This window comes from Sus scrofa, chromosome 13, assembly GCF_054392235.1.
Source record: "Sus scrofa isolate SSC_HxYL_T2T_F1_AM1 chromosome 13, Sscrofa_HxYL_maternal_Yorkshire_Landrace_v2.0, whole genome shotgun sequence".
Taxonomy (NCBI): domain Eukaryota; kingdom Metazoa; phylum Chordata; class Mammalia; order Artiodactyla; family Suidae; genus Sus; species Sus scrofa.
In genome coordinates this window covers 92,336,033-92,356,727 of record NC_139395.1, presented here as the reverse complement: position 1 = coordinate 92,356,727, position 20,695 = coordinate 92,336,033, and the positions used below count along the sequence as shown (strand labels likewise).

Sequence of the window (20,695 nt, the reverse complement as noted above, 5' to 3'; positions counted from 1 at the left end):
GTTGGTTGACTAATAGCATTGCCTTGAGCCAAAAACTAAAAATAAGTCAGTTTTGGACTTATTTTTATATATGATATTTGGTGAATTGGAGGTGACATTCAAAGGAGCATGTTATACATACAGGTAAAAATCTTAAATTGCAGATAGTCAGGTCTATTGATAATATACCTAAGTCATTCCATTTGCATAAATGTTACACATCAAATGGGTGAGATCTCCAAGAGACAGAGTATAAAGAGCAAAGAGCAGCATGAGCTTGAGGAATCAACACAAAGAGGGAATAAACTAAGCCTTCGGTGGAGTAGTTTGAAAAATAATAAGTTGTGAGTTGAGCTTATCATTTGCTTTTTACCCTTCCTGCAATTTGCAGTTTTATGCAGGTTCTTTATACAGTTACTAGTATAGAATTTAGCATAGAGGTTTTTGTTAATACTGTCTATATACCTTTTTAGTGTCGTGCTGGGTCCACCCTGTTTTGACCTGGAGAGCTGAATATTAAATTTCTAGGGATTTTTTGACCTGTTTAAGTGTAACATAGCCAATATAAGAAGTTAAATTACATATACTTAAAATTAAATAAATCATATTAAAAATAAAAGTAAAATACTTAAAACTTACCACTTCCTAATTATTTTACATGTTACTGTTTTCTTTGCTTTTGAGGTTTTATTTACTACTCTTGTATCTATATGGTGGAAATATCTCCCACCCCCACCCCTGCCCATGCCTGAGTCACATGGAAGTTCCCCTGCCTGGGATCTAACCCACACCACAGCAGTAACCCAAGCCACATCAGTGACAACGGCAGATTCCTAATCCTGTGAGCCACCAGTGTGCTACTCCTGTTAATTACTCCCATTCTGTATTTGGTGATGTCACTTTGGCAGTTTGAATCTGGTTGTGGTAGGAGTATTCACATTATGAAAATCATCAAACAGTATAAATCAGGGCTCAGTTTATTGTTTTGTTGTTTGTCTCTGGACTCAGTAAAGTGATGGAGAAATTATTAATGATGTTGATTAAAGTTAAAGGTGTATCAGATCTGCAGTCATTATATTATGATACTACAGAAAATTGAGAAAGTATCCTTCTAGTGTTCAAGAACTGTTACATACTCAATTCAGTAAAGAAGTTGCTCACACCATTGACCAATGAGTGGAGTTCCGACAAATGTCTTTGTCATTTCACTTGGATTTTGTTCATTTAAGTGAACAAGGATATCAGCTATCTTTCATGTCAAAACCGTATTTGTTCCTCATTTGTAGCCATAGGTTAGCTATGAATACAGAATTTTGGCACAGTTATCAAAATCCTTTTCTATGAATCACTTAGCTGCATAGAATTTACAGTAAAGAATGTTGTGCATTTTATTGTTTGTAAATTGTGTTATGCATCCTTTATATTGGTAGCATTTTTAATAATTTATGTGCGTATGTTTTTTGAAGTGCCAGTTGTTGCACATTTACCAGCACACTTTCATTTATTTTATAAAATGAATAAAATTCCTCCAACCCTTTATCTTTTTATATTGAAGAATTAGTTTTTGTGTGATTGTATTTTGTATTTTTATTTTGTATAGTGGCTGCCATTTCCACAGTCATTTCCTTCTCTTTATTTCTCTATTTGGCGAATCATTTATTTAGTGTTATGATAGTCAAGAAGGGTAACATTTTCAGTTTGCTTAAGACTTTTTCTTAAAGTGGAACTATAAACCACTTCTAATCAGCCATGTATAGCCAGAGGTAAGGAAGATTGTGGAACAGAATTGCACTGTATTATTTTTATGTATATATTATTAATTTGTTCACTAAAATAAACGTATTTCCTAGGGATTCAACTAATGAAACTACTGCCCATTCTGATGCTGGCAGCGAACTTGAAGAAACAGAAGTCAAAGGAAAAAGAAAAAGGGGTCGACCTGGCCGGCCTCCGGTATGTATATACTTAATCTTTTTTCCTGCAATGGTTACCAAGTAAAGGGGCTTGATATGAGCTCTTTGTTAATTCTAGTACTGTTAATGCTTTTTAAAATCTGTGACATGTTAGAAATTTTTGGAAATCTTGCTGCATAAGTTGGCTTGGGAAAAGGAAATTAGTTATATATTTTTTGCTTTCAGTGTTTCTCTTGTAAATAAATGGTGGTCTCTGTGACTGCATAGAGAAGATCAACATGAAATGAAGTATATTTATGTTTTCCCTGTTGTTATTTTTAGATATAACTCTGATTTCTTGTGAGCTCTTAAGTATATACACTTTGGTAGTATTTGGGTCTAGTCTCAGATATGTTCTCATTGTACATGATTATAAAGTTTAGAAAAGCTAGGTGTCCTTACTGTGAGAGATATCTTTATGTATTTTGAGTAAACTAGTCATCATTTAACTGGAGGTGGCATAGATTGGCAGAGACAGTGTGTCAGTGAGTTAATGCTAGTACATTCACTGTATGATGTTATTTGCTGTTAGCAATTTTCAAGTTTTATTTTAGAGAATTTCTTATTAAGGAAAATTTTAGCCTCCTTTTATAGGAGGCATAATATTATAAAAAACCTTCCATATAACTATTATCCAGCTACAGCAGTTATCAAGTCATGGCTAATCTTGTTTTATTTGTCCATCCAGATAAAACATTCTTTCCTATGTTATTTTTGAAGACCTTTCTAGATATAATTTCATTTTCAAATATATCAGAATGTATCTGTAATAGGGCCTTTTTTTTTCTTTTTTAAACATCACCCCAAATCTGTGTCACAATGCAAGGTAATAGTATTTTATTAGCATCACCAAATAATAAAGTTTATAATCATAAATATTATCTTTTAGAAAATATAGTTTGTCAGTTTGAATCATGGTTTACCTATTGTAGTTTATGATTATGTTATTTATCGACTTAATTTTTTATATTAGTCCTGTTCCGTCAGTATTTATTTGGTTGCCATAACTTTTAATTAGCTTCATTGAAACTAATGGCGTGAAACACCATACCTTTTACTTTCCCAGGAAAATCTAATTAAAAAAAGGGATAGAAGGATGACTTCTGCACTTTTCTCTACACTTGTTTTATCCTCCACATTTATTTAAAGGGGAAAAATTGTGGAGGAAAAGACGTAATTCCTCTTTATAATGCTTCTTAATTTTGTAGTATTTGATGGAACAATATTCCTTACAAAAACATTTTAGAAAAGGTGAAACAGTTTTGCATTTGAGAAGCTGGAGTCTGTTCTAGTTCTTACTAGTATGTGATTTTTCTAAGACAAGTTACATTTTCTAAGGCTAGTTATACTGCTTTCTCTAGAATTCATAGATTCCAGGTACAAAATTGGAAATAAAAGTAAACCTTCTATAAAGTAGTAGAATAAACTGCCCACGTGATTACTTTCTTGAATTTGTTCCCCTCAAATTAAAATTCTTAAAGATTCAAATAATGTGCTATTTTCTTCAAGAAAGCCTTTTTTCCCCCTAAAGAGAATTTATCACTTCTTCAGAAGGCTGTCATATTATTCTTTAGAACCTATTTAATTTTGACTTATCTACACTTGTATTTCTGTAGTATTTTGTTTTCCTTTATGAAAAGGAGTTTGTGTATCCAAATGTTTAGCTCTTTTGTGGTTAGAAATACAATTTTACTTTTAGTGAAATTGTTACTGCATAATTAGCAAGTAAATAGTACACGTTCATCCCATGTTTATAGAATTCAAAAAATGTCGACCAGCATTCTCGAGACTTGTGTTAGACTTTAGTCTGTATTTTTACACTTACTAGTTCACTTGGCTGTCTGACTTCCACCCGACTCAGGCCCATTTCTTGATCCTGGAAACAGAACTTTCTGGGTTTTACACTGAGCTAATACTTTTTAAGTCATTTAATCCTCACACTGATGCTATGAAATAGATCTTATATGCAGTTTGCAAAGTAGAAAACAAAATAGAAGGTGGTATTTTGCCTAAGGTCACATCTCAGAAGTAGCAAAGCTAGGATTTAAATTCATAGCCTAACTGCTAACTCTTTCTCTTAGGAATGCCAGAATGCCAAACTGTTAATTGAGAGGTATAAGTTATCAGAATGATCAGAGTTATGCCACAGTATCTGTTCTGAAGATGGCTTGGACATTTTCTATCAACTGGCTCCATTTTGAACAATTCTAAATTTTGATTGATACTCTCTTTGTTTAGCTATTTTAATACTGTTTATACTTTTTGAGAGTACTTCATGGATCTCTGGTTTTATTTACTCAATCAAATGAAAGCAAATAGTATAAGTACTTCTGTTTTGAAAAGTATTATTTTCATTATTTCTAAATTCTTAGGGGATATCTTGTTTTTGGTAAATCTTTTCAGTATACTGTTATTTCAGAGACTTTTGTTTTTTATTAAACCATTCTTATTTGTAAATGTCCTATTTTATATTTGTTATTATTATAGCTCTCTACCCAAATGAGTATGGTATCTGAACAAATTATTCTTCTCCCTCTCCCTGTCTCTCACTCTCCCCACTTCCTCCCTCTCCTAACCCTGTAGTTTTTTTTAGCAAATAATGGACATCATCTTCTCTGTCTACACAATATTCCCTTGGTGATCAGATCCAGTCTCATGACTTTAAGCTTCTCTAAGCTTATGTCACCCAGATTTATGTTTCCAGCTTGGACTTTACCCCTGGACTCCAGACTCATATCCAAATCCCCATTGAGAATTTTTATTTGGATATTTAATGGGCCTAAGATGTTTGAAAAACTAAACTCTCAAGCTTCCTATCCTCTACTCACCTCTTTACCGTAATGGCAACTTCATACCTCTGTTTGCTCAGGGTATAAACCTTGTTACCATCTTTCAGTCTTTCTTTAAAATTATCAACAAATCCTGTCCAATTGATTTGCAAATTGCATCAATTTTTTTTTTTTTTTTTGGTCTTTTTGCTATTTCTTTGGGCCGCTCCCGCGGCATATGGAGGTTCCCAGGCTAGGGGTCGAATCGGAGCTGTAGCCACTGGCCTACGCCAGAACCACAGCAACGCGGGATCCGAGCCACGTCTGCAACCTACACCACGCTCACGGCAACGCCGGATCGTTAACCCACTGAGCAAGGGCAGGGACCGAACCCACAACCTCATGGTTCCTAATCGGATTCGTTAACCACTGCACCACAGCGGGAACTCCAATTTTTTTTTTTTTTTTAACTACAGAATTGATTAAGTCACTGTTGCATGCTTTAGCAGAAACCTATCAGTGTGCTCCTTGTCTCAGGGCCCTGTATCATCTTCTCATTGAGGCCTTCCTTAAGGATGGAATCTAGAACTGCATATGTTCTTTCCTACCCAAGAAGACTTATTATACCCTTCGTGTGTGTGTGTGATTTCCCCTCTTCATAGGACTTGTTGCCGTATAACATAGTATATCCTTTGCTTATTTACTTATTGTTTGTCTTCCCCTGCTGGAAGATAAGTTGCATAAAGTTAGGGATTTTTGTCTGGTTTGTATACTAGTGATTATTGAATGAATGAATGGTGTTTAATTTTGTTAAATCATTGATTTTTTTCCTTCGTTGAGTTTAAATTATTTTTCGTTTTGAGATAATTTCAGACACAGATGAGTTCCAAGAATTCTACAGAGAATTCCTATGTAGATGCTTCATGCAGATTGTCCAAATATTAGCATGTTACTACATTTGCTTTATCATATTTCTCTCTCTCTATATATATATATGTATACACACACACAAATAAATTATACCAATTATAATTTTTTAACTCCTTGAGAGTAGGTTGCAGACATGACACTTTACACCCAATGTATTAGTATACGTTTCCTTAAAATCAAAGATATTCTCCTATACAAGTGCAGTACAAATTTGAAAACTGGGAAAATAATATTGATATAATACCAACCTTATCTCCACATACTTTATTCAGATTTTGCCCAATATCCCAATAATGCCCTGAGCAAAAGAAAAAAATTTTTTTTCTCTTGATTTTGGATCCAGTCTTAGATTTTATATTGCTTTTAGTTGTCTTATAAATGAACACATCTGTAATCGCACTTATCTTAGTATCTGGTTTAAATTTTTTTTTTTTTTTTTGCTTTTCTAGTCCGCACCTGCGGCATATGGAGGTTCCTAGGCTAGGGGTCTAATCAAGCTACAGCTGCCGGCCTATGCCATAGCCACAGCAATACCAGATCTGAGCTTCATCTGCGACCTACATACACCACAGCTCATGGCAATGCCAGATCTTTAACCCACTGAGCAAGGCCAGGGATCGAACCTGCAGCCTCATGGTTCCTAGTCTGATTTGTTTCTGCTGCGCCGCAACGGGAACTCCAGTATCTGGTTTAATGTTTTATTAAGAGTTTTGTTCTCTTTGTTCTATTTAAGTGAGAACCAACATGTACATTCTCAGCATTATTTTTTGTGGTAGGAGAGGTAAATAAAATGATACAGTTTTCACTTTATATATATATATTCCTACATGTAGAAAGAAGATGGAGCATAGCATACACAAAAAAAATACTAACAATGAGTATAAGAAGGAAATTGGGTGAATTTACTTGTAAAAATTAACGAATTTTGCTCTAGAACCTTAGATACTTTTATCTTAAATTCTTAAAAGTAGAGTTGAGTAGTCAAAAGATATGCCAAATGTTTTGAAAGTTCTGATGCATATAGTCAGATGCCTTTCACACAGCTATTTATATGGCATTACCAACCTTACCATTGTATATACTGATTGTTAAATCTTTTCTGGTTTTTTTTTGTTTGTTTGTTTTTTGTTTTTGGTCTTTTTGGCTTTTCTAGGGCTGCTCTCGCAGCATGTGGAGGTTCCCAGGCTAGGGGTCTAATCAGAGCTGTAGCCGCAGGCCTATGCAACAGCCACAGCATTGCAGGATCCGAGCCTCGTCTGCCACCTGCACCACAGCTCAAGGCAGTGCCAGATCCTTAACCCACTGAACAAGCCCAGGGATCGAACCCACGACCTCATGGTTCTTAGTCGGATTCGTTATCCACTGAGCCATGATGGGAACTCCAAATCTTTTCAAATTTTTAAGTGCTGTGACATTTCATCAGTATATTCTAAATATTGATCGTTTATATTTCTTTTCTGAATTGACTCTTGGTCACTTTGCATATCACTTTTTTTTTTAACTTTCATTTTTCCTTTCTTTCTTTTCTTTTTTTTTTTTTTTTTTTTTTTTTGTCTTTTCAGGGCTGCACTTGCAGCATTTGAAAGTTCCCAGGGCTAGGGGTTGAATCAGAGCTTTAGCTGCTGGCCTGCGCCACAGCTATGCTCTATCCAAGCCACGTCTGTGACTTATACCACAGCTCATGGCAATGCCAGATCCTTAACCCACTGAGCGAGGCCAGGGATTGAACATGTGTAATCATGGATACTAGTTGGGTTCGTTATTTCTGTGCCGTGATGGGAACTCGTTACTTTTATTTTTCTAAAACATAAAAATCTCCTAAAAGTAGTTTTTGTGGCTTAAGCCTGCATATGTTTATGATCACTTTTGGAAATGTGTTGATCAGTTGGACATGTATTGTTTTCTTTCTCAGACTAGCTTAGTTGTCTTATTCAAATTTTTTTTTCATTTAACATTTCTTCTACAGTTTAGCTTTTAGTTCTGACTTCCTTGATTTTGCTAAAAAGATACCGTAATTTGGAGTTCCTATCATGGCTCAGCAGAAACGAATCTGACTAGCATCCATGAGGACGCAGGTTTGATCCCTGGCCTTGCTCAGCGGGTTAAGGATTCAGTGTTGCCGTGAGCTGTGGTGTAGGTCACAGACGTGGCTTGGGTCCCATGTTGCTGTGACTGTGGTGTAGGCCAGCAGCTACAGCTCCAATTTGACCCCTAGCCTGGGAACCTCCATGTGCTGTGGGTGTGGTCCTAAAAAAAAAAAAAAAAAAGACAAAGTAAAAAAGATACCATAATTTTTCCAGGAATCTAGAATTAAAATATGATTCACTATTTAATTTCTTATCCCAAGTTCCTTCCCATCTCTCCTATATCTAATGAGATTTCAAATCTCTGAGTTTTTATTTCATAACATCTTGTACATATGTCCCTTTTACATTTCCCAAGTTCTTTTCTTTAGGCCTCACTTTATAGGAATCTGTACTGTTATCTTCTTGCAATTTAGTCATTTCCCTTTTTCATCCTATCCTTTTTAATATTGCCAGGTTGACTTGTAAGTAACTTGTTCAAATAGTAAGAAACCCCTTTTTGTTATGGGGCATGTTCTTATAACTCTAGTTTGTTTTTCTACTCTTTCCCTTTTATTCACTTTTATTCCATTTGTTATATCTCTTTAGTCCTACATGTGACTTGTGCTTTTCCACTTCTACATCTTAGCTCATGATGTTTTTCTTTCTGGAATACTTGTTTCCTAAATTCTATTAATGCTAATCCTAATAATTTTACTAATCTTAATTCATTAAGTCCCAGCTTTAAGCTCATCGTTTATATGCAACTTCCTCTGGTTACCAATCACTGGAAATTATTTTTCTCTTCATAGAACCCTTCCAGCACTTACCTTCAACTGAATTTCCATGTGTTTTTAAACTTTAGTTTATTATATTACATTGCAGTTGTTTGTGTTTCTGTTTTTCTCATAATTATATATAGAGATTTTGTATTAAGCTATCCCAAATATGTGTATGTACATTATTTGTGAAAGAGTAGCAGTTATTTCACATTGATTGCTTATGAATAAATTCAGGTAGACACAAAGTTTAGAAAAAGTTTGAAGAAATGTTATTGCACATTTAGACTGCAGTTTATCCTATGCAGAGCTTTTGGAATAGAGTAATTTTGTACAATCTCATACAATACCAACTTTTACTTAAAACAGTTTACAGAAGTGTAGACACACATTAAAAATTTTTTGTATAAAGTAAAATTGATTTACAGTGTTTTGTCAGTTTCTGCTATACAACAAAGTGACTCAGTCATACTGTAGGATACATTCTTTTTTATATTCTTTTTCATCATGGTCTGTATCAGGAGGTTGGATATAGTTCCCTGTGCTATACAGTAGGCATTTTTTTGTTTGTTTGTTTTCTTTTCTTTTTTTGTCTTTTTAGGGCCATATCCATGGTATATGGAGGTTCCCAGGCTAGGGGTCAAATCAGAGCTGTATCCACTGGCCTTCACCACAGCCACAGCAACATGGGATCTGAGCCACATCTGCGACGTACACCACAGCTCATGGCAATGCTGAATCCTTAACCTGCTGAGCGAGGCCAGGGATTAAATCCGCAACCTCATGGTTGCTAGTCAGATTCGTTTCCGCTGCACCACAAAGGGAACTCCATAGTAGGACATTGTTATTTAGCCTTTATAAATGTAGTAGTTTGTATCAACTCACTTCACAAGACCATCCACACCCACCAGACCCCACCCCACCCCTTGGCAGCCACACATCTGTTTTCTATGTCCTTCAATCTGTATCTCTTTTGTTGACAGGTTCATTTGTGTCATATTTTAGATCCCACTAGTAAGTGATGTGATATATGGTATTCGTCTTTCTCTTTGACTTGCTTCATTAAGTATGGTCATCATTAGTTGCACCCATGTTGCTCTGAATGGCATTATTTCTTTCTTTACTGTGGCTGAGTAGTATTCCATTGTGTATTTTTACCACATCTTAATCCATTAACTGTTGACAGACATTTAGGTTGTTTCCATGTCTTGGCTATTGTGAGTACTGCTGCTCAGCAATATGTTCAACGTATGTTTTATGGTATCTGGTCTTATGGTTAGGCATTTAATCCATTTAGAGTTCATTTTTGTTTTTGGTGTTAGAGAGTGCTCTCATTTCATTTTTTTTACAGGTAGCTGCTCAGTTGTCCTAGAACCAGTTTTTTAAGAGTCTTTTTTTTCTACATTATATATTCTTGCCTCCTTTGTCATAGGTGAGTTGACCATAGGTGTGTGGGTTTATTTCTGGGCTTTCTATCCTGTTGCATTGATTAGTATTTCTGTTTTTGTTCCAGTACCATACATGTTTGATGACTGTAGCTTTGCAGTATAGTCTGAAGTCAGGGATCCTGATTCCATTTTTCTTTCTTAGGATGGCTCTGGCTATTCTGGGTCTTTTGTGCTTCCAAACAAGCTTTAAAATATTTTGTCCTAGTTCTGTGAAAAATATCCTTGGTAACTTGGTAGGGATTGCATTGAATCTGTAGATTGCTTTGGATAGTATAGTTGTTTTGACAATATTGATTCTTCCAATCCAAGAGCATGTTATGTCTTTCCATCTGTTTGTGTCACCTTTGATTTCTTTCATCAGCATTTTATTTGGGGGGGGGATTTTAGTTTATTTTTTTTTTAATGATTTTTATTTTTTTCCATCATAACTGGTTTACAGAGATCTGTCAATTTCAGCAGCATCTTATAGTTTTCAGAGTACAAGTCTTTTGTCTCTTTAGGTAGAAATTTATTCCTGGTTATTTTATTCTTCTTGGTGTAGTGGTAGATGAGATTGTATCTCTAGTTTCTCATTCTTACCTTTCATTGGTAGCTTATAGAAATGTAATAGATTTCTGTTTATTAATTTTGTATCCCACAGCTTTATGAAATTCATTGCTGAACTGTAACAATTTTCTGGTAGCATCCTTAGGATTGTCTTTGTGTAGTACGTCATCTGCAGGGTAGTTTTACTTCTTCCCTGCTAATTTGGATTCTTTTTCTTTTTTTCTCTGATTGCAGTGGCTAGGACTTCCAAAACTATGTTTAAAAAAAAAAAAGTGGCAAGAGAGGACATCCTTTTCTTTTTCCTGATCTTAGTGAGAATTCTGTAAACTTTCACTGTTGAGAATGGTGTTAGCTGTGGGTTTGTCATATATGGCCTTTAATATGTTGAGGTAGGTTTCCTCTATGCCTACTTTCTGGAAGGCTTTTATCAGAAATGGTGTTGGATTTTGTCAAAAGCTTTCTCTGCATCTATTGAGACAATCATATTTTTATTCTTCAGTTTGTTAATGTGGTTTATCACATTGATTGATTTGCAGATATTGAAAAATCCTTGCATCCCTGGAATAAATCCCACTTGATCATAGTGTATGATCCTTTTAATGTATTGCTGGATTTGGTTTGCTAGTATCTTGTTGCAAAATTTTGCATCTATGTTCATCAGTGTTACTGGCCTGTAATTTTCTTTTTGTGTATGAAAACTTTGTCTTGTTTTGGTATCAGGGTGATAATAGCCTCGTAGAATGAGTTTGGGAGTGTTCCTTCCTATTCAATTTTTTGGAAGAGTTTCAGAAGAATAGGTTAACTCTTTTCTAAATGTTTCATAGCATTTGCCTGTGAAGCCATTCTGTCCTGGATTTTTGTTTGTTGAAAGCTTTTAAATCACAGTTTCAATTTCAGTACTTAGGATTGGCTCATTCATCTTTTCTGTTTCTTCCTGGTTCAGTCTTGGAAGATAGTACCTTTCTAAAAAATTTTATTTGTCCATTTCTTCTATATCATGTTATTGGTATATAGTTACTTCTAGTAACTATTTTTCAGATTTTAGCAGGAAGACTTTCAGCTTTTCTGTGTTGAGTAGTATATTGGCTATGGCTTTGTTGTAAATGCCTTTTATTTTGTTGAGATATGTTCCCTCTGTACTCACTTTGGTAAGATTTTTTATCATGAATGGATGTTGAATTTTGTCAAATGCTTTTTCTGCTTCTGTTTTGCTGATCATGTGGTTGTTGACTTTTCTTTTTGCTAATGTGGTGTAATTACATTGATTTATTTGTGTGTGTTGAAAGGTATTTGTTAACCTGGGATGAATCCCACTTGGTCGTGGTGTATGATTGTTTTTATGTGTTGGATTCAGTTGGCTAAATTTTTGTTGAGAATTTTTATATCTATATTCCATCAAAGATACTGATTTTTACATTTCTTTTCTGGTAGCATCTTTGATGTTCTGCTATTGTGATGATAGCTTCATAGGATGTCTTTGGGAGTGTTCCTTCTTCTTCATACTTCTGGAAGAAAAGATTAGTAGATGTTCTTTATATGTTTGGTAGAATTTGCCTGTGAAACCATCTGGTCTTGGACCTTTATTTGTAGGGAATTTTTAAAAATTATTTATTCAGTTTTATTTTTAGTGATCAGTCTGTTCTAATTATTTATTTCTTCTTGATTCAATTTTGGTGGGCCATATGTTTCTAGAAAGTTGTCTGTTTCTTCTAGGTTGTTAAATTTGTTGGCACACAATTGTTCATAGTATTCTCTTCTGGTTTTTTTCTTTCTGGGATATCTGTTGAGATTTCATCTTTTTTATTTCTTATTTCAACTACTTGGATTCTGTCTCTCTTCTTTTTGGTAAGTCTGGCCAGAAGTTTGTTAATTTTGTCTACCCTGTCAAGGAACCAGCTCTCAATTTTATTGATTTTTCCCCCTAGTTTTTAAATCTCTATTTTATTGATTTTCTCTCTGATCTTTATGATTTCCTTCAGTCAACTGACTTTAAGTTTTGTTTGTTCTTCTTTTTTCTAGTTCATTTAGGTGATAGATTATTTCTTGTTTTTTTGAGAAAGGCTTGTATCATTGTAAACTTCTCTCTAATGCTTTAGTGGCATTCCACAGATCTTGTATGATTGTGATTTCCTTCTTGATTGTCTCAAGGTTTTTTTTTTTTTGTCTTTTTTTTTTTTTTTTTTTTTGCCATTTCTTGGGCCGTTCCCGCGGCATATGGAGGTTCCCAGGCTAGGGGTCGAATCGGAGCTGTAGCCGCCAGCCTACGCCAGAGCCACAGCAACACAGGATCCGAGCCGCGTCTGCGACCTACACCACAGCTCACGGCAATGCCGGATCGTTAACCCACTGAGCAAGGGCAGGGATCGAACCCGCAACCTCATGGTTCCTAGTTGGATTCATCAACCACTGCGCCACCACGGGAACTCCTCAAGGTATTTTTTAATTTCCTTTTTGAATTCCTCATTGACCCATTGGTTTTTTTAGTAGCATATTGATAGTCTCCATGTAATCATTTTTTCTCATTTCTTTTCCTGTTGTTGATTTCTAGTTTCATGCTGTTGTATCACAGATAATGTGATAATGTTGTATCACAGATAAGTATATAAGTAACTTTTATACTCTTATGTTTGTTAAGGTTAGTTTTGTGCCCTGATATGTGGTCAGTACTAGAGAATGTTCCATGTGTACTTGGAAAGATTCAGTATCCTGAAGATAACAACTAGATCTGTTTTATTGTATCATATAGGATCTCTATTTCCTTAGTGATTTTCTGTCTAGAAAATATGTCCATTGATGTGAGTGGGATGTAAAAATCTCCTGTTATTGCATTCCCATCTGTTTCTCTCTTTCTGTCTGCTAGTGTTTGTTTTATGTATTTGGGAGCTCGTATATTAGGTACATACGTGCATGTTGCTGATCTTGAAGTCCTTTTCTTGTATTGATTCTTTGTTTTTACTATACAGCGTCCTTCTCCCTTATGGGTTTTGCTTTAAAATCTGTTTTGTCTGATATGAGTATTGTGACTCCCAGTTTCTTAACATTTCTGTTTGCATGAAATACCTTTTTCCATATTATCACTTTCAATCTATGGGTTTCTTTTGCCCTAAATTAAGTCTCTTGTAATCTGCATTGTAGGTTCTTGTTTTTTCAGTCTAGTCTGCCACTTTGTACTTTGTGATTGGAGCGTTATTCCTTTGTCATTTAAAGTTACTATTCATACATATGTATTGCTATTTAAAACCTTGTTTTCCAGTTGATTTTACGTTTCTAATTTGTTCCTTTCTCTTTTTCTTGTTTGATGATTTCCTTTCATTTTATGCTTGTATTCCCTTCTTTTTGGTTTCTGAATCTATTGTATGTTTTGGACTTGTGGTTGCCCTTTTGTTTTTTCAAGTATGTTAACCCCTTCCTATATTGGATTGCTTTAGAGTGATAGTCATATAGTTTCAACACATTCTGCAGAAAATAGTCTAGATTTTCTTCCTTTCCTTCTCCACATTTTGTGATTTTGATGACTTTTCTTAATATTTCATGTTTATTTATATTCCTTGTGTTCATCATCACTTTCACCAGTAGGTTTCCTTTTTTTCCATTTTGATCTCTACTGTCTTATTTAAGTGATTACTTTCCAACTTTGATTTTTTTCCTCCCTATGCCTTTTTCTTTTTTTTCATTTTTAAAATTTATTTGTTTTTTGGCTGTATTTGCAGCACATGGAAGTTCCTGGGCAGGGATCGAATCCAGACCACAGTTGTGACCTACACAGAAGCTGCAGCAACTGTGGATCTCTAACCTGTTGTCCCATAAGCAGGAACTCCCTTTTTTTTTTAGAGGAAACCTTTCAGTATTTCTTTTTGAATAAGTTTAGTATTGCCATATTGTTTTAGTTTTTGCTTCTCTGAGAAATTGTTTATTTCTCCTCGTATTCTAAATGATATTCTTGCTGGGTAGAGTATTTAGGTTGCATATTTTTCCTTTTCAGATCTTTGAATATATCTTCCCACTCCCTTCTGACCTACAGTATTTTTCTAGAGTAAACTGCTGATAGCCTTATGGGGGTTTCCTTGTAATTAACCCCTTATTTCTTGGCTACCTCTAGAAGCCTCTCTTTATGTTTAATTTTTGCTGTTTTTATTATAATTTGTATTGGTGTAGGTCTCTTTGGTTCATCTTGTTTGGGACACTCTGTGCTTCTCTGTGCTTCCTGTATCTGGGTATCTGTTTCTTTCTTGAGATTATGGAAGTTTTCAGCCATAATTTCTTCAAATACATTTGCAATCTACATTTCTCTTTCTTCTTCTGGAATCCCTTTTAAGCATAGATTAACATACTTTTATCCCACAGATCTCTTATGTTACTTTCATTTTTTTTTTTTTTTCATTTGGCTTTCTGTCAGCTCTCTTAATTGGATGACTTCTTTTATTCTATTTCCAAGTCACTTATTTGTTCCTCTGGAATATTCGTTTTGCTGTCATTGCCTTCAGCATAGCTGTCATTTCAACAAATGAATTTTCTAATTTTTCTTGTCTCCTTTTTATAGTTTCTGTTTCCTTTTTCCAATGATTTGCATTTCCTTTTTCTTTCTTTTTTCTTTTTTTTGTCTTTTTGTCTTTTAGGACCACATCAGTGGCATATGGAGGTTCCCAGGCTAGCGGTCAAATCGGAGCTGTAGCATCTGGCCTATGCCAGAACCACAGCAACGCAGGATCTGAGCCGTGTCTGCAACCTACACCACAGCTCACTGCAACTCCCTATCTGTAACCCACTAAGCAAGGCCAGGGATCAAACCCGCATCCTCATGGATGCTAGCTGGGTTCGTTAACCACTGAGCCACAATGGGAACTCCCTAATTTGCATTTTTGTAGATTTTCTTAATGCCTTCAGTATTTTCATGACTTCCTTTTTAAATTTGATGTGTATTAGACTCAAGAGATCTGTTTCATTGTTTGCCCCTTTAGTGGAATTCTCCTGTTCTTTTAACTGGAATTGGTTTCTCTGCTTCTTCTTTTTGCTTCTGTATTTTTACTCTGTGAATTTAGAGGAAATATTTATCTATTAGTCCTGTAGGGCTTTTTATATGCGGGAATGTCCCTGGGTAGCTTGTGTGGGTCTACTCACAAGGGACTGCTTTTTGTTTGGATGCTTGCTTTCTCTTTCTTCAGCATATGCAGTGTATTATCCCCTTGATATGTGGTGTGTGGGTACATGGCCCATGTGAAGTCTTAAGGAGGTTGGATGGGGGGGGTGGCTTGCAGCACCAGTCACCCATATTCCTGGGGAGGTGAGGGCAGTGGGCAGTGCCCAGTTGCAGTGACCCCCAGGGAGATGGCAGTGTCAGTCAGTGCCCAGTCACAGGGCTTTTCGTAGGGGTGCCAAGCAGGTGCAGGCCATGTGTGCTCCTGAATGCGGGAGCCTTAGCCGTGGCAGTGGTGGGGCACACACACTCTCAGAGAAGCATCAGATCACAGGGCCCTTGTTAATGGTAGTGACAGCAGCAACAGACCGTGTCCACTCCTGGGCAGGCAATGGTTGTTTGGTGATGCCTCGTCACGAGGCCCTTTTTGGCAGTCGACTCTTTCCACCGTCTAAAGTCTGAGATGGCTGCTGCAGCTTATGCCTGCCCCCATAGCACATGCAAGTGGTTCCCCACCTGCCTGAGAGCCCAGGAGCACAGAAAAAGAAGTTCCTATGGTAACCCTGTCCCCTCCTTTTGCACTTTCCCCAAATGATGCCTTGCGTCTCTGGTGGGCCTAGGCCTCTTCCTGCATTCCCTTGGCTGTGTTGCACAACACACTAGCTGCCTCAGGCTGTTTCCCTACAGCCAATACTGGTCCCTGGGTCTGACCTCTAAAGGCTGATCCTCAGTACTTAAGACCCCTGTCTGCCCCCATGGATGAGCATCTCAGGGAGAGGTTTACTCATTGTTGCCCTGTCCTCCTGTGTGGCTCTCTCCCTGCTTTCCCCTCCTTAGACTGGCTGTTGCCCTTTTCTCCAAGCCTTAGAAGTGCCCCCTTTGCCCCAACTGATGCCCCTTACCGGTCACAGGTTTCTTGGTGTGTGGAAACCTTTCCTCCTGTCACAGCTCCCTCCCAGAGGTGTTGGTTCCATCCTGATTCCTTCTTTTCTCTTTCTCTCTCTCTTTTTTTTTTTCCTTTTGTCCTACCCAGCTATGTGGAGATTTTCTTCCCCTTTTGGAAGTCTGAGGTCCTCTGCCAGCATTCAGTAGATGTTCTATGCGAATCATTTTACGGGTAGATATTTATTGTTTTTTGTATTTGTGTGAGAAGGTAAGCTCCACATCATACTCCTCCATGATCTTGATGTGATTTTTTTCTTTTTACAGCTGCACCTGTGGCATGTGGAAGTTTCCAGACTAGTGGTTGGATCAGAGCTGCAGCCAAGGCCTATGCCACAGCCAGAGCAACACCGGATCAGAGTCGCATCTTCAGCCTACATTGCAGCAATGCCAGATCCTTAGCCCACTCAGCAAGGCCAAAGACTGAACCTGAATCCTCACACAGACAACTTTGGTTCCTTAACCCACTGAGCCACAATGGGAACTCCTTATCTAGATACCCATTTAAATTAAGTCGTATATAGTTGTAGCAAAGCATTTGTCCTAAAGATTATTCTACACTCTGACATTAGATTGCATCATTTTCATAGGTGAAAGGATGCATATCTCTTTGAATTTCTGAGCATATGTTCTATAAAATTCGTTATTTGGATACATCGAGGCAGGATTTGTTTCAGGTAGTTTTGTTTTTCTACAGACATTCTTTAGCATCTTTTTTTTTTTTTTTTACTCTGTCTCTTAAATAAGCTTCAGCAATGAATACATGAACTGTAGTTTCTGTATTACAACCCTGTGGATCATAGACATCTTATTTATATTCTGGTTTATGGGATTTGAATCATGAGTGTTCCTCTTTTACCACCAGTTGAGAAATTGTATTAGGTTGTTGAAAAGTACATCTTAAATGCTATGAGTTATTTGAAAGTCATGTGTGGTGATACATAGAAGGATCAACCTTTTTAATATTTGTGGTACATAGTAATTGCATGGTTAATATAAAATAAAAGAATTATTTTGTTGAATGAGCGAAAAAAAAAGTTTCCTAATGCCTTCTATTCCATAGACTGAATCAAGTTGGAGTTTGTCCATTTGCTCATAAGATTCAGGTTATGCATATTTGATAATAGTATCAGATGCTGTCACTTTTGCTCCTAAGTATGAATTCTGAAAGGTAGGATAAAAGAGATTCCATGAAGTAAGATGTTAGAAACTAGACATGCTCAGTAGTTTGAGGAAGATATTTGATATAGATCCACTTGTTACTGGAAGAAAGATTTCCTAGGCAGGTCATAATTGGAGTAGATGAAGTAAGCTGATCATGTTCTACCAGGGAGACTGTATCTCTAGGATCCATAAGCACTCGGAGACTGTGCTGATATACATCTGTACCAGAGCTAGTATCTCTGTGGTCTGGAAGCCTGTTGTGAGGGTCCCACCTAATGGCCTGGAATTCAGGGATAGGAATTCAATCTTTGAGATAAATTGATAATGGACAGGACTCTAGCTGGAGGAACTTAGTTACTGGTTACATTACTAAGGCATTAGTAACCTGTCAATTAAGGCAAAGACTTAGTTCTCTTCTTTTCTTTTTTTGCTATTATTTTACTTCACTTGAAGGGTAGTTGTTAGTTTTGTGTTAGTTTCAGGCAAAGTGATTCAGATTATGTATTTCAGATTATTTTCTATTATAGGTTATTGTAAGATAATGAACATAGTTCCTTGTGCTGTACAGTGAATCCTTCTTGCTTATGTATTTTAGTGGTTTATATCTATTAATCCTGTACTCCTAATTTATCCATACCCTATTCCCTTTCCACTTGGGCAGTCATGTTTGTTTTCTATGTCTATGAATCTGTTTCCTTTTTGGATATAATTGCATTTGTATTATTTTTTAGATTTTATATATGAGTGATAGCATATGTCTTTGATAATTTCACTAAATATAATAGTCTCTAGGTCTATGTTGCTATAAATGGCAATATTTCATTTTTGTTATGACTGTATAATATTCCATTGTGTGTGTGTGTGTGTGTGTGTGTGTGTATACACCTCATCTTCTTGAGTTAGTCATCTATTGTTGAACACTTGAGTTATTTCTGTGTCTTGGCTGTTGTAAATAGTGCTGCTGTGAACATTAGGGTCCACATAGCTCTTCAAATTAGAGTTTTTGTTTTTTCTGGATAATTACCTAGGAATGAGACTACTATATCATATATGGTAGCTCCGTATTTCATTTCGTAAAGGAACTCCATATTGGTTTTCCATAGTGGCTGTACCTATTTCCATTTTCCTCAAGCAGGGTCCCTTTTCTTCATGCTTTCTTCAGCATTTATTGTTTCTAGATGCCCTCACTTAATGGGACTACCCACCCCCCCACCACCTGCCAGGGCCATCAAGTAACCCATGTACCCCTTCTCACCCCTCCCAGGGGAGGATCCCTTTCTGTATCACATTGCTGCTGCTACTTGATATTACTACCCCTGGGGGCCCCAGTGCCAGCTGTCTGCTGTCCCCACTGTCATAGTATCCCTGGTCTCTGCAGCAGTCACAGCAGCTTCACTTATGCTGATGGTGGAGCAGAACGCATTCAGATCATAGGGCCACAGCTATGTTTGTGCCAACAAAAAGTATTCCCAGGGCAACCTTAGCCTGGGACCTGGGTTCCTCCTATGGCAGCACACCCAGGTGTGGGTCCCGCCAGTGCCGAGCCACAGAGAATTTCTAACCTATTTATGACAGCCATTGCCTGGTGGTGGTACACTAACAATGAAGTATCAGAAAGAGAAACTTTTTAAAAATCCCATTTAAAATTGTATCCAAAAAAATACCTAATGGAGTTCCCTGGTGGCTCAGTGGGTTAAGTATTCAGCACTGTTACTGCTGTGGCACGGGTTCAGTCCCTGGCCTGGGAACTTGTGCATGCTGTGTGCACAACCAAAAAACCCCCACCAAAAACAAACAAACAAAAAAAACCCCTAGGAATAAATTTTACCAAGGATGTGGTAGAACTATATACTGAAAACTATAAAAAAACACTGATGAAAGAAATTGAAGATGATTCAGAGAAATGGAAAGATATCCCATGATCATAGGTTGGAATAATGAATAATGTTATAATGCACAGGTTGAGTAATCTATGACAAAGGTGGAAAGGATACACAACAGAGAAAAGATAGTCTTCTTCAAGAAGTGGTGTTGAGAATCCTGGACAGGTATGTGCAAAGCAGTTAAATTAGAACAGTCCCTCACACTGAATACATAAACAAACTCAAAATGGTTGAAAGACCTAAATATAAGATACGACACATAAAACTCTTAGAAGAGAACATAGGTAAGATACTCTCTGACGTAAATCATAACAGTATTTTCTTAGATCAGTCTTTTAAGGCAAAATAAATAAAAGGAAAGAAAGAAATTGGAAACTAATCAAAATAAATGCTTTTGCACAGCAAAGGAAACCACCAACAAAATGAAAAGATAACCTATGGAACAGGAGAAAATATTTGCAAATGATGCTGCAGACAAGGGGTTAATATAACCAAATATAATATAACCAAAACAAGTTGAATATTGAAAAAAATCAAACAACCCAATCCCCCCCCCCAAAAAAAGGGCAAAAGACCTGAATTTACTTTTTTTTTCAGTGAAGACTTTATAGATACCCAACAGGTACATGATAAGTTGTTTGACATCGCTAACTATTAGAGAAATACAAATCAAAATCACAACGAGGTCTTACCTCACACTGATGAGAATGACTCAGTTCTTAATATGGCGGAAACTTGGAACTGGACCAGACAGGCAAGTTGATACAGAACATCACCCATTTTTTTTCATTTGAGAGCACCATGGATCTTGTCCAGGAATGAGACATCTACAAGTATCTGACCTTCATTGCACAAAAAGTGTAGGGAAAGGAAGCCTGGGAAGTCACAAGTAATTAAAACTTACCTTTTGAAATAACATCAGAATTCTTAATTTTCAAATCCCTTATACAGCATTGTCCCCAGCTTCCACACAAATGTGATTTTATCGGAGTAAGTATACCTATATTCTGAGAGAAGAATTTTTTTTTTTTGGTCTTTTTGTCTTTTTGTTGTTGTTGTTGTTGTTGTTGTTGCTATTTCTTGGGCTGCTCCCGCGGCATATGGAGG

General features: G+C 36.5%; 2 protein-coding genes across 7 annotated transcripts in view; one reads left to right on the top strand and one right to left on the bottom strand.

Annotated features, from left to right (window-relative positions):
• The window catches only part of IL20RB (interleukin 20 receptor subunit beta), a 991,209-nt gene that overhangs the window by 368,600 nt on the left and 601,914 nt on the right, over positions 1-20,695 (bottom strand). The window lies entirely within an intron of this gene.
• STAG1 (STAG1 cohesin complex component) overlaps positions 1-20,695 on the top strand; it is a 420,442-nt gene that overhangs the window by 134,479 nt on the left and 265,268 nt on the right. For all 6 annotated transcript variants that reach the window (XM_084989804.1, XM_084989803.1, XM_084989805.1 and 3 more), the window contains one exon: positions 1,830-1,932. In XM_084989804.1, the coding sequence (XP_084845930.1) occupies positions 1,830-1,932 (103 nt within the window). The remainder of the gene's footprint in view (positions 1-1,829; positions 1,933-20,695) is intronic.